The sequence below is a fragment of the Pagrus major genome, chromosome 15 (assembly GCF_040436345.1).
Source record: "Pagrus major chromosome 15, Pma_NU_1.0".
Taxonomy (NCBI): Eukaryota; Metazoa; Chordata; class Actinopteri; order Spariformes; family Sparidae; genus Pagrus; species Pagrus major.
Genome location: NC_133229.1, coordinates 17597985 through 17610242, shown reverse-complemented (window position 1 = coordinate 17610242; position 12258 = coordinate 17597985). Strand labels below are relative to the sequence as shown.

At 40.8% G+C, this 12258-nt stretch overlaps 1 protein-coding gene and 1 non-coding gene across 2 annotated transcripts; both read left to right on the top strand.

Moving 5' to 3' along the window:
- The first annotated feature begins 1234 nt into the window (after positions 1-1234).
- On the top strand, positions 1235-2266 carry hcar1-3 (hydroxycarboxylic acid receptor 1-3). Its single transcript, XM_073482438.1, has one exon. It carries the CDS (start codon positions 1235-1237, stop codon positions 2264-2266), a length of 1032 nt encoding a protein of 343 aa, XP_073338539.1.
- A 3321-nt stretch (positions 2267-5587) lies between these two features.
- trnai-uau (transfer RNA isoleucine (anticodon UAU)) lies at positions 5588-5681 on the top strand. The gene is made up of 2 exons: positions 5588-5625; positions 5646-5681. It is a non-coding gene; the product is annotated as a tRNA-Ile (tRNA).
- Positions 5682-12258: the final 6577 nt, after the last annotated feature.

Here is a 12258-nt window from a genome sequence, read left to right as displayed (position 1 = left end):
TTGCGCAGCATAGTTTTTGCCATCAGTGGTGTATGTCATGACTAACATTGCAGTGGGAAAGGGGCAAACTATGTAATTTTTTGTACTACATAAAAAGTTTCACACCTTTCATCCAGATATTGTAATAGTCCTGAAAATACTGTCATATGTAAAATTGTGTAAAAAAAAGCATGCAGCATGTAGACAGAACAGAAATACCAGAGGTGGGGGGAAACAGTCAGTCTGGCTCTGTCTAAAGGCGATTAATGATTGTGTCAATCATGTTTAACACTGACTCCGTCATTTATTTTTTTGCTGTTTTTTCGCATCCGTCAAAAGCCTTAAGAGGGTTGTTTGACTATTCAGAGCCACTGTAGTGTGATAAATCAGTGTTGTAAGTTGTGATAAAACAGACTGATCACAGGACACTTAGGCTATTGACCATGATCTGTCTGAAGGTGAAACTAGCTCAATGGGACAATTTGGATCAAAGATGTGATTTGATGTGTGCACTGCTGTTCACGATCAGCTAACTTGTGGTGGTCAAGTTTTTAATGTGTTCAAGTATAGTTCGCAGCGTATCAAACTGGAGCATTGAAATACTCCTGTCATCGACTGTGATAAAACAGCAGGTGAAACTCCCCTTGCGCTTATCTTATTTTTAGTCACTGCGCTGGGCCACGAAAACCCCAGTAAAAACACATATTGTAGTTCTACACTTTGTTTTTAATGAAAAAATCAAATGCAATAATGTGTAAATTAGTGGTTTTATTACTTACTTACGAAATCAATTGAGCTGTTTCCCCATGTTTCCAGTCTTTATGTTAGGCCATAGAAACTGGCTGCTGGCTGTAGCTTCAAAATAACTGTGAAGACATGAGAGTAATATCAATCTTCTCATCTTACTCTTGGCAAGAATATGACTAAGTGTATTTAGATTTACATATAATCATTTGGCAGATGCTTCTGTTCAAAGCATCAAACAAATGTTGTTCAATCTAAGCCACAGTATATGAAAGAGAAGCAGTTGTAAATTAGTGCTGCAATACCCAGTCGCATGTATTTCCCAAAAGTCAAACTTTTGCTTTTACTTGATCAATGAAATATTAATGTCTAAAACGCTGTTTTCTCTCCTTTCAAGAACACAAGATCTTCTGAAAATAAGGATCAGTGGAAAATCCAAAGAGATCATTCTACATTCATCGCTGAAATGGATTTGATGAATGATACCACTGGGGAGAAAAATGAAACTTGGATGCACTGCCAATCCACCCCAGGCCATGGGATTTCATTCTTGATGATTGTCATGATCAGCGAGATGATTGTGGGCCTGCCACTAAACATAGTGGCTTTGTTGATCTTCTGTTTCCGCATTAAATTTTGGAAACCCCACACTCTGTTCCTCTTCAACCTGGTTCTAGCCGACTTCCTGCTCCTCATCAGCATACCCTTCCGCATTGACACCGAACTCCGAGGGGACTACTGGGTGTTCGGACAGGTCTGGTGCCGCATCAACCTCTTCATGCTGGCTGTCAATCGCTCTGCCAGTATTGCATTCATGACAGTTGTGGGTCTGGATCGCTACTTTAAAGTAGTCCATCCACATCATCGCATCAGCCGGATTACTTTAACGCAGTCGGGTTGGCTCGCAGGCCTGATCTGGATTCTTGTGATCGCCCTCCGGATTCCGCTGGTGACCACCAACCTCCTCCACCAAGATGGCAACGACTCCTTGTGTCGCAGCTTCAACTCCTACAAAGTAATTCCTTTGCCGATAAAAGTACACTATGTTGCCTTCACTGCAGAGTTCTTCCTGCCCTGGTTCTTGTTGCTGTTTTGCTCAGCGCGGATTGCCTGCCATCTCCACAAACGGCAGATAGGCAAACAGAAGAAGGTACGGAAGGCAATCCGAGCAGTTGGGGTAATCAGTTTGGTGTTCACCATCTGCTTCTCACCAAGTATCCTGACAGGCTTGGGTGGGGCATTAGTGAAGTACTTTCACCCCAAGAACTGCAAGTCCTACAATCTGATCACAAAGCTGTTTATAACATGCATCGGCTTCACCTACCTCAACAGCGCTTTGGACCCTATCATCTACTGTTTCTCTAGCTCCTTGTTTCGTGATGCCCTCAGGAGCTTCATCAGCCACCTGGGCTTTGCAAAGAAGAACGTCAGAGCAGACAAGAACACAGCCAATAACAGCGGAAAGACAAAAGCAACTTCCATTGGATTGACTTCCCCAGAACAAAGTCTTAGGTTCAGTCCTCAGATTGCTGAGGTGTCTTGAGGAAGATGCTGAATCACTCTAAAGGCATTTAAACTACAGTGAGTGTTTTATACTTTAGTACATATATTTTTATACACACTTCACTATAAACAGTTTAAAAAGTCGGCCTGTAAAGATGGACTAGTGAGTTGAGTCTAGGCAGAATGGTGTTTAATGTCGCTGACAACTTCTGTATTCTTATTTAGCCACTTGTTAGCAACCGCCATTTTTACGACGCGTAAAACGCTGATGTGTTGTATGTTTTAGAGGAAAATGTAAAAATTGCTAAAGCTTGTGTCAACAACAGAGCTGATTTCAGACATTTAACTGAAAATCCATAGACTGTGAGACAAGGGAACCGAAGTGCAAAAATGCTAACTTATTTGCTGGTGTTAGGACTCGTTCTTGCTGCACTCTATAGTAGTCATTGCCAGAGACCGGGTGATCCATGCATGGCACCTTATAAACATCCATAACATCAGTATAATAAATACAGTGACCGGTGGAGTACCTGTAAATGTTCAGTGTTTATGTTAAAACTGTATAATGTAGATATGAATGTAAATAAAAGAAGGAAAGGTGTGTCTTAATTTTTTGGCATTCATTCTGTCTCTTTCTATATAGGATGTCTACTGACTATTCACAGAGGTGTTCATGATAATGAAGGGATACATTCTTTTTACATTAGATATTTAAATATTTATAGAAGTCAAAAACAACAACAAAAAAATATCTCTTGAAATATAATAATAAATATTTCAGTCCTAATTGGCTATAAGACTGTGGGGACTATATGGTTTATTTTCAGGATTTGATTTGATGTTATATGTAGCCTCCTTAATTGTGTCCTCTCCTGTGTACTCAGTTTGATTATGAAAGCTAAGGGAAGGTATGTGGATTTGTGCAGAACATTTACACTTACACACAAAAAACTGTATCCTCTGTAGGATCATCTTCTATCACCATACATATTTTTTAACTGGATTATGAATAACTGCTATGACTACAAAAAAGCCACTCATTTTTGGCCTTATTAGACAAACATGAATGAAAGGAAAGATGATACTAATCCTTGCTAACTGGATGTTTCCTGTGTTTGCACAGAGAGAAAAACCCAAATACACATTTAATAATTAGATGTACTGTATGCATGCATGTATTTGGAATCTGGGTTGTGTTTACAGTAGCTGTCTGATAAACACATACATATCCATGTTTTTTCACTTTATCCATACTGTCATTCATATGACATGATTATATCTGAGGATTAAATGTTAGTTACAGATATTTTATTGTCTTGTTGGAGGACATTTGTCTTGAGCACATCAAAACAACTAGCACAGTGAATATGCAAATAGCTAATCGACATGAATCAAAGAGGCAGTATACCGATGACAATAAGGAGAAGATGGACGGACGGTTGAACAGACGATCGGACAGATAGATAGATATACAGATAGATAGATAAGACATAGAAAACAACAATGCTTCGATATAACTGAAATTCATCATATTGCTAATTATTGTTGAATCAATGTAGAAATAAACATATACTGCTGCATCAAGCTAATAACTCACAAAGGTAGACTGTTGCCTCCTATAACCTGAGTGTCCATAAACCACTGCAAAATTACATGAAACAGTGAAAGTTCAGTGGGTCACTGCTAGCTTACCAAACAGCTACCCTATTATGTACTTTACAACAAGTGTTTTATATTCTACAAATGTATAGCCTATCTTCAACAAACAGTATCTCAACTAATTTAATGCCAAGCTTGACGAATATAGAGCCTAGCTTATTGCTACACCATCTATTACATCTTTTCCACCAAATTAGCGGGTCTACATGGATTTTTTAAACACGGATCAACCTGCTAAAAATCGCCTATTGACCCCGTTCCCACTTCCCACAGGCAAGGCAGCCCATCTGTAACTTTTATCTGAAGCATCGCGTCACGAATGCACCGGTTGTAGCAGAAGAGAAAACAACAATCGATCGATTGTGAAAGAAGCGTCTGTAAAACGGTGGATAAATTCTTTTGAGTGTCACAAATGTCACAAGCGAAATGACTCATTTAAGTATCATCATTTTAGCCATTCGGTCCGATAGAATTTTGGAAAGCCGCACGATTAAGTAATTTGATCCCCTTTAAGTTAGCCGGTTATCCAGGTATTTTCATAGCCGGAAGGTCGAGCTTGTTTGGCTTCAAAACACTAATGAGTAGCTCTCATAGGAATGAATGGTGCTCCGCCTCTAACACTGTGTCTGTGTCGTTGGATAGATGCATCCCAAATTCCTTCTTTATTTACGCGGTGCCACCACCGGATGTTGATCACGTGTCATCACTTCCCACGGTGGAATTCAGCGTGTCCACCCGGGTCTTACATTTAGCTCAAAACCGAGCCGAGGTGAAAAAAACCTAGGTACACTGCAGTCAATTGACCTGGGTGTAAATGCCAAGTTTACACATTCCCATTGCACACTAAAGCCCGATCTTAGCGGGTTTAAGTGGGATTTTTGACCAGTGGAAAAGGGTTATATGAGGGGAATAGTACTTAAAATAAGTCTTAGCATGTGCAGGTATGAGCAGTTTTGTTCAATAGAAATATTGTTAGCGTATGCCTACTTGTATAACATAGTTCTCTGTCATTAAGTTAACTTCCTCTTCTGGATAATTATAAACAAATACATTAGGCTACTTGTTGTAAGTGTGTGACTGTTCATCGTGCGTGCCTAACAGCACCACTCACCTTCTGTTTAGAGGAGATGGACCACACATTGGAAAAAGTTAAATTATTGGTAAACGCACGCTACACCTGTAACTATTTCAACATTTGCGCTGTGTAACAGTGACTGTTAGCTAGTGCATGTTATGTTTCGGCTACTGTGAAAAACATAAGCGTTTGTCTGTTTCCTCGTGTCTCACGGTGGCTACGAGCATGACGTCACTGACCCATCCTTGCCTCACAGTCCGTGCTCTCGGACAGGCAGCGCGGTGCATGTGGGGGTGTATGGAGGCAGGACAAGAAAATCCGTTAATGTTACTGACATATATATATTGTCTTGGCATTATTTGAGCATATTATGGCGCTGCTTGTGCTTGTATTTGCGTTTCCCTGCCCGAAGCTCGTTGAGACGTTTTAATGGCGCCTTGTGCGACAAATTCGCAGTAATTTCAATATTACTCAGTCTGCCATTGTCCTCTCGCACTCTCCCATCATACGTCAATGTTTGTGTGCAGGTGGTGGATCAACCTGTGAGAATAAACGACGACAAACAATAGAGTTCATCCAGGTCGCGGTTGCTTGTTTATAAACCCAACTGCGGGGCTGAAGCAGTGAGCTCCAGTGGCGCAATCGGTTAGCGCGCGGTACTTATATGACAGTACACTGTAGAGCAATGCCGAGGTTGTGAGTTCGAGCCTCACCTGGAGCAGTCTTTTGATGTTGAACTACTGTATGATTTATGCGAATCTGTTTTATTTGATGATACAATTACAAGAAATACTGATCACAGCAGAGTTCTTGTGCCGGTTCATCGTGACTTTTGAGCCCTTGATGAGAATAAGTACAGTAATACACCTTTAAATATGAAGAACGGGGGCACCAATAGGATTACTACAGTGATACCGTAGAAAAAAACATAAAACAGGCTACAGCAAAGTCCTTTAAATGCACTTACTATGGACACAAAAAAGAAATAGTACTTAGTAAATGTGAACATATTGGATTTGGGAGGAAATAGATGTGAGTTATGGGCTCATATTTTCAAATGTTGGATACGTTTTTTTTTAAACCAATAAAGACATATTTGACTGTCAAATATTAAATTCCACATCTTGCGTGAAGTGTGATTTGAACCACAATTAAAGTTAAATAGTTAAAGATGGAAATCAAAACTCATAATCTTTGAAGAAAATTATGCTACAAGTCACAGATATTCAAGTCAGAATACAGAATACAGCCTATTAGTATGTTTGTGTAGTAAATTTGATATAAACAAAGTTTAGTGACTCCACACCTGATATTTTTCTGCAAACAAACAAAAAATATATGATGTGTCAAATTCATGTTGGACACAATAACATGGTTTAAACATTGTGCGAGGAATGCAATAAAAATGTAATGGAAGTGATGAGATCATGAGTCAAAGTGTGACTACAGTATGCTCGATGAGTTGACTTGACAGGACACTTCTTGCCACTAGGTGTCGGTGTTGTCCACTGTTTGGACAGGCTGGTCTTTTTTGTTTTTTTCCCTGACTGCTTGAATCTGACTGGCTGTGTCTGCTGTTTGAATGAAAACAGTTGGCCTGACTTTGCTCTTCCCACTTACACACTCTATCTGTTCTCTGTGTGTTCTCATATCTCACACGTTTCGTTACATTTTACACAAACCAGTGTTACAGTGGGATCTGCTGCAAGGTCAGCAGGCACACACGTGTCCTTTGTTTTGTGCCGTTTGGAGTGTTTCATGTGGTTGCTCTTACATATATAAAACTTACACATGCATAAATTATTTTTCACCTTTCGCTGCCTATTGAAACACTTAAGAATAGTGAAGGAGGAACGTCATGGTGATATTATTGGTAATATGTATGCATGAATGGAAAGATGGATAGGTATGAGTGGACATGTCATGGTGTCTCAATATCTCAACTTAACACACACACACACACACACACACACACGTTTGAACAGTCTCAACACGAACATGGATGAGTAAAACACACATCATTGACTGTCATAATCTAAAGAATAGGGCTAATGCGGAAAACATGTTCTGCTCAGAGACTCGAGGCCAGATGCAATGTGCATGAGATCACCATTTTGCAAAAAAGTTGGGATCTGTGTGTGTTTGTGTGTGCGTGTATCACAGTCTTGGTTTGGGGCTCAAAGAGTACTTGATAACCCACTCTCGTAAATAGTATTTACACAAGTGTAGTGTGGGAAAAGCTCACAAATAAGATCCGTCTCATTTAGTCAGACAAACACACTATGTCATTTTTTCTTGCATTTTCATCACAGCCCCTATCGCTGTATCAAACTTGTTTGTCCAAACATATGCAGGAAAGTCTTTTCATTCTGCCAATGTTGTCTTTTCTCCACCTAGTCTCATTTCTGTCTCTTCACTCGGCTCCTGGCGTAACCCAGCCTTCTCCTCTTAACATGGCCTTTGTGTACATGTTCGAATAAATGTAAAAGTAAAAGTAAAAAGGTGAGTAAAGTTATCATCCATTCACATGCAGCATTAGATGTAATTAGATGAGATTGTAAAATGTGTGTGAGATGTGGAAAAGAAAATGAGGATAAACATAGTGCTTCAGCTAAATTCTCAGTAATTTTAAATTAAACCTATCTCTTAGAGTATGTATACAGAAGTGTTGGCATTGAGCCTGCTGTCATAGAAAATACAAACCTTTTGCTATACATGAGGCCTACTGTCTCCCAACACAGTGTAAGCCCTACTGTCACTTAACTTATGCTAAAGCGTTAGGCTACTGGCGGCCAAATTGAAGTTAATATAGGCAAAAGTGTTAGCATGCAGCCTATTGTAACAGCATATGCATATGTAAGTGTTAGCATGGAGTCTTCTGTCTGTCAATGTACAATTGACAAAGGTGTTAGCATGGTGTCTGTTCTCTCTCAACACAGATATGCTTAAATAGTTTCCTGCATTTTATCGTCTGAATGTAGCGTGTGCTAAAGTGTTAGCAGATAGCATACTGTCTCAATATAGCATATGCTAAATATTTTATCCTGGATTATACTGTCTCTCAACTCAGTGTACGCTAAAATGAATGTGTGGAGTCATCTAGCACTTGCTAAACTATTAGCACGAAGCCTTGACACATAGTTTAGTGTATGCTAAATCTTTGAGCGCATGATAACAATTTTTCCAAATCATGTTTTGTCTCAAATCCAAAAATGTCTTTGTGACATTGGTTCATCGTGTAAAATGTAGTAGGACAGTGCACAACGTACTAGCAGCTTCCATAAACTGCACATTTTGTTTTGTTTCCATTATGTCAGAACGGCCTGTGCAAAAATTATGAGATCACAGGTTAGTATTGGTTATACAGTAAGGGTCATATCAACAAACACATTCCACTTTGGACACATTTTGTCTGTCTGTGAAGTATGTGGGTCATCGTGTCTTTGGCTACAACAGCTTTGGTTTGTTATGATTTGAATACACAGCCCGCTGACACATCTCATTTTAATGGAGAGGAAAAATCAGGGTGTGTGTGCAGTATGAGTTATAGTGGAAGTAAAGTGCAAGAGATCCACACCGTGTACGTGTGTGACGAAGGAGAGACCTGAGAATAAACAGAACCTGAAGGCACCGTAACTGCGAGTCTGTAGGTGTTGTGGCAGGGCCTGTTCTCATATCTCTGCCCTGATCTGGCCTGCAGCATTAGTCACCTCCTCTCATTATCCAGCTGTGTTCATGCACACACACACACACGTAAATCAATGCAATCTTTTCCCAATAAAACATCTCATTCACCGCCAATGCTTTTATTTAATAAATGATAAATACACTTAACACAAACCACCAGAGGTTATTAAGACACTTACGTGTTGAGGCTATAAACTTTAGGTTAATTGCTTCCCGCAAGAGTACTTTGTGTCAAAAGATTTGTAGGTGGATATACATGCATCGGAATTCTCACAAAATTGAGCAAAAGCACAGATATTGTCGACCCACAAATTCAGGCTGTAGTGCGATGAGGGCGCCCTGCAACAGTATATTAAGATCTTTAGATCCAAGCCGGCCCCCAGCCTGGTACTAACCTCACAGCTATGTGTCACAAGCTATAATTCACATCTGTTCTTGGTTAACACTGAGCGTTCACTCACTATCTAGCTGTCTGACAGCTCCCAGGCCCAGCTGTTATGTATTGCGGCCCGTAGGCTCTGCTCATTACGTGTGAAGGTATAATTATTATCATTATTGTTTCTTTTTTTTTTCTCCCTTCCCCAGCTCTCTAAAGCCTGGAGCGACATCACTGATCAAGCCCACGTCAACTTGGCTAAAAGGAAGTGATGTCATTTTGCCTTCACGGTCAAAGGTGTGTCTCGTCAGAAGGGGAGATGTGTGTGTGAGAGTGTGTTGGATGTGACCTACGGCGAGGGAGGGTGAATGAGATTTGAGAAAGACGTGTGATAATGTTTTGTTCCGAGGAAGCCAATTATACAGCTGTTCTTCTTGGGAAGTGTGGATTTTGGGGTCATCTGGTGAAGAACTCCCAGATGTGTCATTTTCATTTTTTTAACTTCCACTTTCTCGAGGTAACCTATGAATCTCTCTCACACTTTATCATCATCATCTCTGGCAGCAAATGGCCATGATAGCAGTGTGTGAGTGTGGGAGGGTAATTGTTGTGTTATGAGCTGTTCACATACAGACTCAAAAGCCTGGACAGTGATAGGCTGTTATTCATTGTGAATGGGACCCAGCAGCCCTGGAGAAAGTTGAGCAAAGCTAAGTTTACTCAAATGTTCTCTGACACAATGCCAGTGATAACAGGTAAGAGCCAATTGCACTGTTTTTTTCCCACAGAAACTTAAGTACAGATGTCAGTACTACTGCTGGAGACAACAGGAGTGGGCGGGTCACTTCCAGCGCAGATACAGAACCACAGTGCCAATCAGTCTTGCCTGATCAGGTACCATTGTGTATGAAAACAACACTTTTTGGCTGATCTACCCTGTGTGTTTTTGCCAGAGCTCTCTGTGGCGGCACCTTGAAGCGTCAACACAGTTGTTTTGCATCATATGAATGGGGAGCGTGTGTTTTTTAATCCAGAGCAATTGTCATAGTTCAGATGCTTTGGTCTGCATACAAGAAAAATACCTCTTTTTATCTGGATTTACACACTAATGCAGTCAGAATTACAATTTTTATTGAAATACAATTGGAACAATTGATTCCATTAGTTGGTCACAAACAAGGAGGAAAATATGATGTAAATTACTACATAAATATACACAGTTTGGTGTATTTATATAGGTCATATGTATTCCTTGTTTGAGCCTCCCCTGTTTACACACAGGGGAGGCTCAATGCTCAAGGTTACATCTGAAACACATATGAAAGGCAAGATCTGCTGTACCTTAGCCTCGATGCAGATTCTTCTCAATAGAAATGGATGTGCACTTCTCTTTAATGGAGGTCGGTGAGTTATCTTTACATATGCTTGCAAAACCAACTAGTTAGTCCTCATCCTTGAAGTGTGTGGCTCTCACTGTCCGTCCTCTAGAGGCAGTAATGAGGCCATTACAGCCTCAGAGTGACATGAGAAGGACGCTGCACCTAAAAATGATATCTGTACAAAGGTGGGATTTGAGCTCTTTCGCAAAGGCTTCATGTTTTAGGTTTCAAGGTTTTAAAGGCACAGTTCACCCAAAAATCAAAAATACATATTGTTCCTCTTGTCTGTAGAGCTACATATCCATCCAGATTGTTTTGACCAACGGACTGCTTTTCAAAACCTGGTGCCTACATTACCCATAATGCAGCTTAGCCATTGAGTGATGGCACTCAACTTTTCAGACTAAACGCAGCTTTCTCTGGAGCCACAAAAGGTTTTGTACTACTTATTTCACATACATATGCAGTCCTACTCCCCACGACCTGTAAACACACTTTAATGTGTAAAATTGGTGGAGTTACCCTTTAAGTGACCTGAATACTTCTTCCACCACTATTGGCTTGAGAGGAGAAGTTCCCTGGTTCATGTACGCTTACCAAATACATGCTGAAATGCTGTATATATGTTGAACGGGTAAGTAAAGGCCAACAGTTGTTTCCACATTGGTTTGCTTTGTCAAGTATAAATAAATAAATGAAAGGTTACAGTAATTTGCGCTCTGGTTCTCACTCAGGAGTAATGAAAAGTGAGCACAGCAGCAGGTGGCAACTGGAAACTTGTACACTTTTCCAGGTTTTGCTGAACACTGTGCTGAGCCCGCGGAGCCAGATGCACTTAAGAAGTGGAGTGTCTACAAGTGTGTGTGTGTGTGTTGAAGACAAGGGTGTGTAAGGCCATTTGGCTGTCGTCCCTGCTGCACCTCCTTAACCTAATTAAGTATCCCTCCAACAGCCTGGATCCTTTGCGAACTCCAATCACACACACATACGTACTCATCCACAGTCTTCCTGGAAATGACTTGGACTTAAAGGATTTGCAGCACTTCAGTCTTAATTAACGGACTGTCGGGTCAGAAATGCAACATGTTGTATGAATCAGTGTTTGTTTGCGTGAAGGTTCCCATGAATGCCCTCATCCCCTTGTGTTACATCCAGGAAACTTGCACTTCAAACTTTAAAACAAACTATCGTTGCATCCCGTAACTTCCAGGAAACTCGGACTTGAAATTCCTTAACTTCTGCAACTTCCTATATCTTCCCAGCAAGGTCTAGAGCTTTTATTTGTTGAAAGAGAGAAACAGCATGGGGAGCATTATCATCCCAGCCAGAGATTTTGTTTGTATCCCAGCCTCTGCGCCTCTCTCCTGGCCTGGGATTCTGTCCTGGCGGGGCTTGGTGAACAACCACATCCTCTACAACGCGCCTGGCCATCCAGATAGATGTCACGAATAATGGGGGGAGCACTGGGAGTGTGTTTGATTTATGTGTGCGTAGAGCCCTCTGGAAGAGGAAGAGTGTGTGACCTGATGGAGGGCCAGCATCCCTAAAAGGCTCCTTCCTGATCGTCTGAGCCAAGCAGCATTCTTGGCTCGACTGACCTGAACTTATCACAGAAAGAGAGGAGAGTATTCATATGTTGTTCATATGTGTGCGTATTTGTCCCGCTTACACAGTCTGATTGTCTTTTCCCACGAACAGTTTACATGTGCAGATAAACACACACACGTTTAACATCTCCAAATCCGAAAATTCTTTCAAACATCTGCTTCTGCCACAACAGACACTGACGTGAACACACACACATGCTTCCCTCTGGTCACTGTGACTTGTGTATGCAACTTTGTTGCTACAGCAAA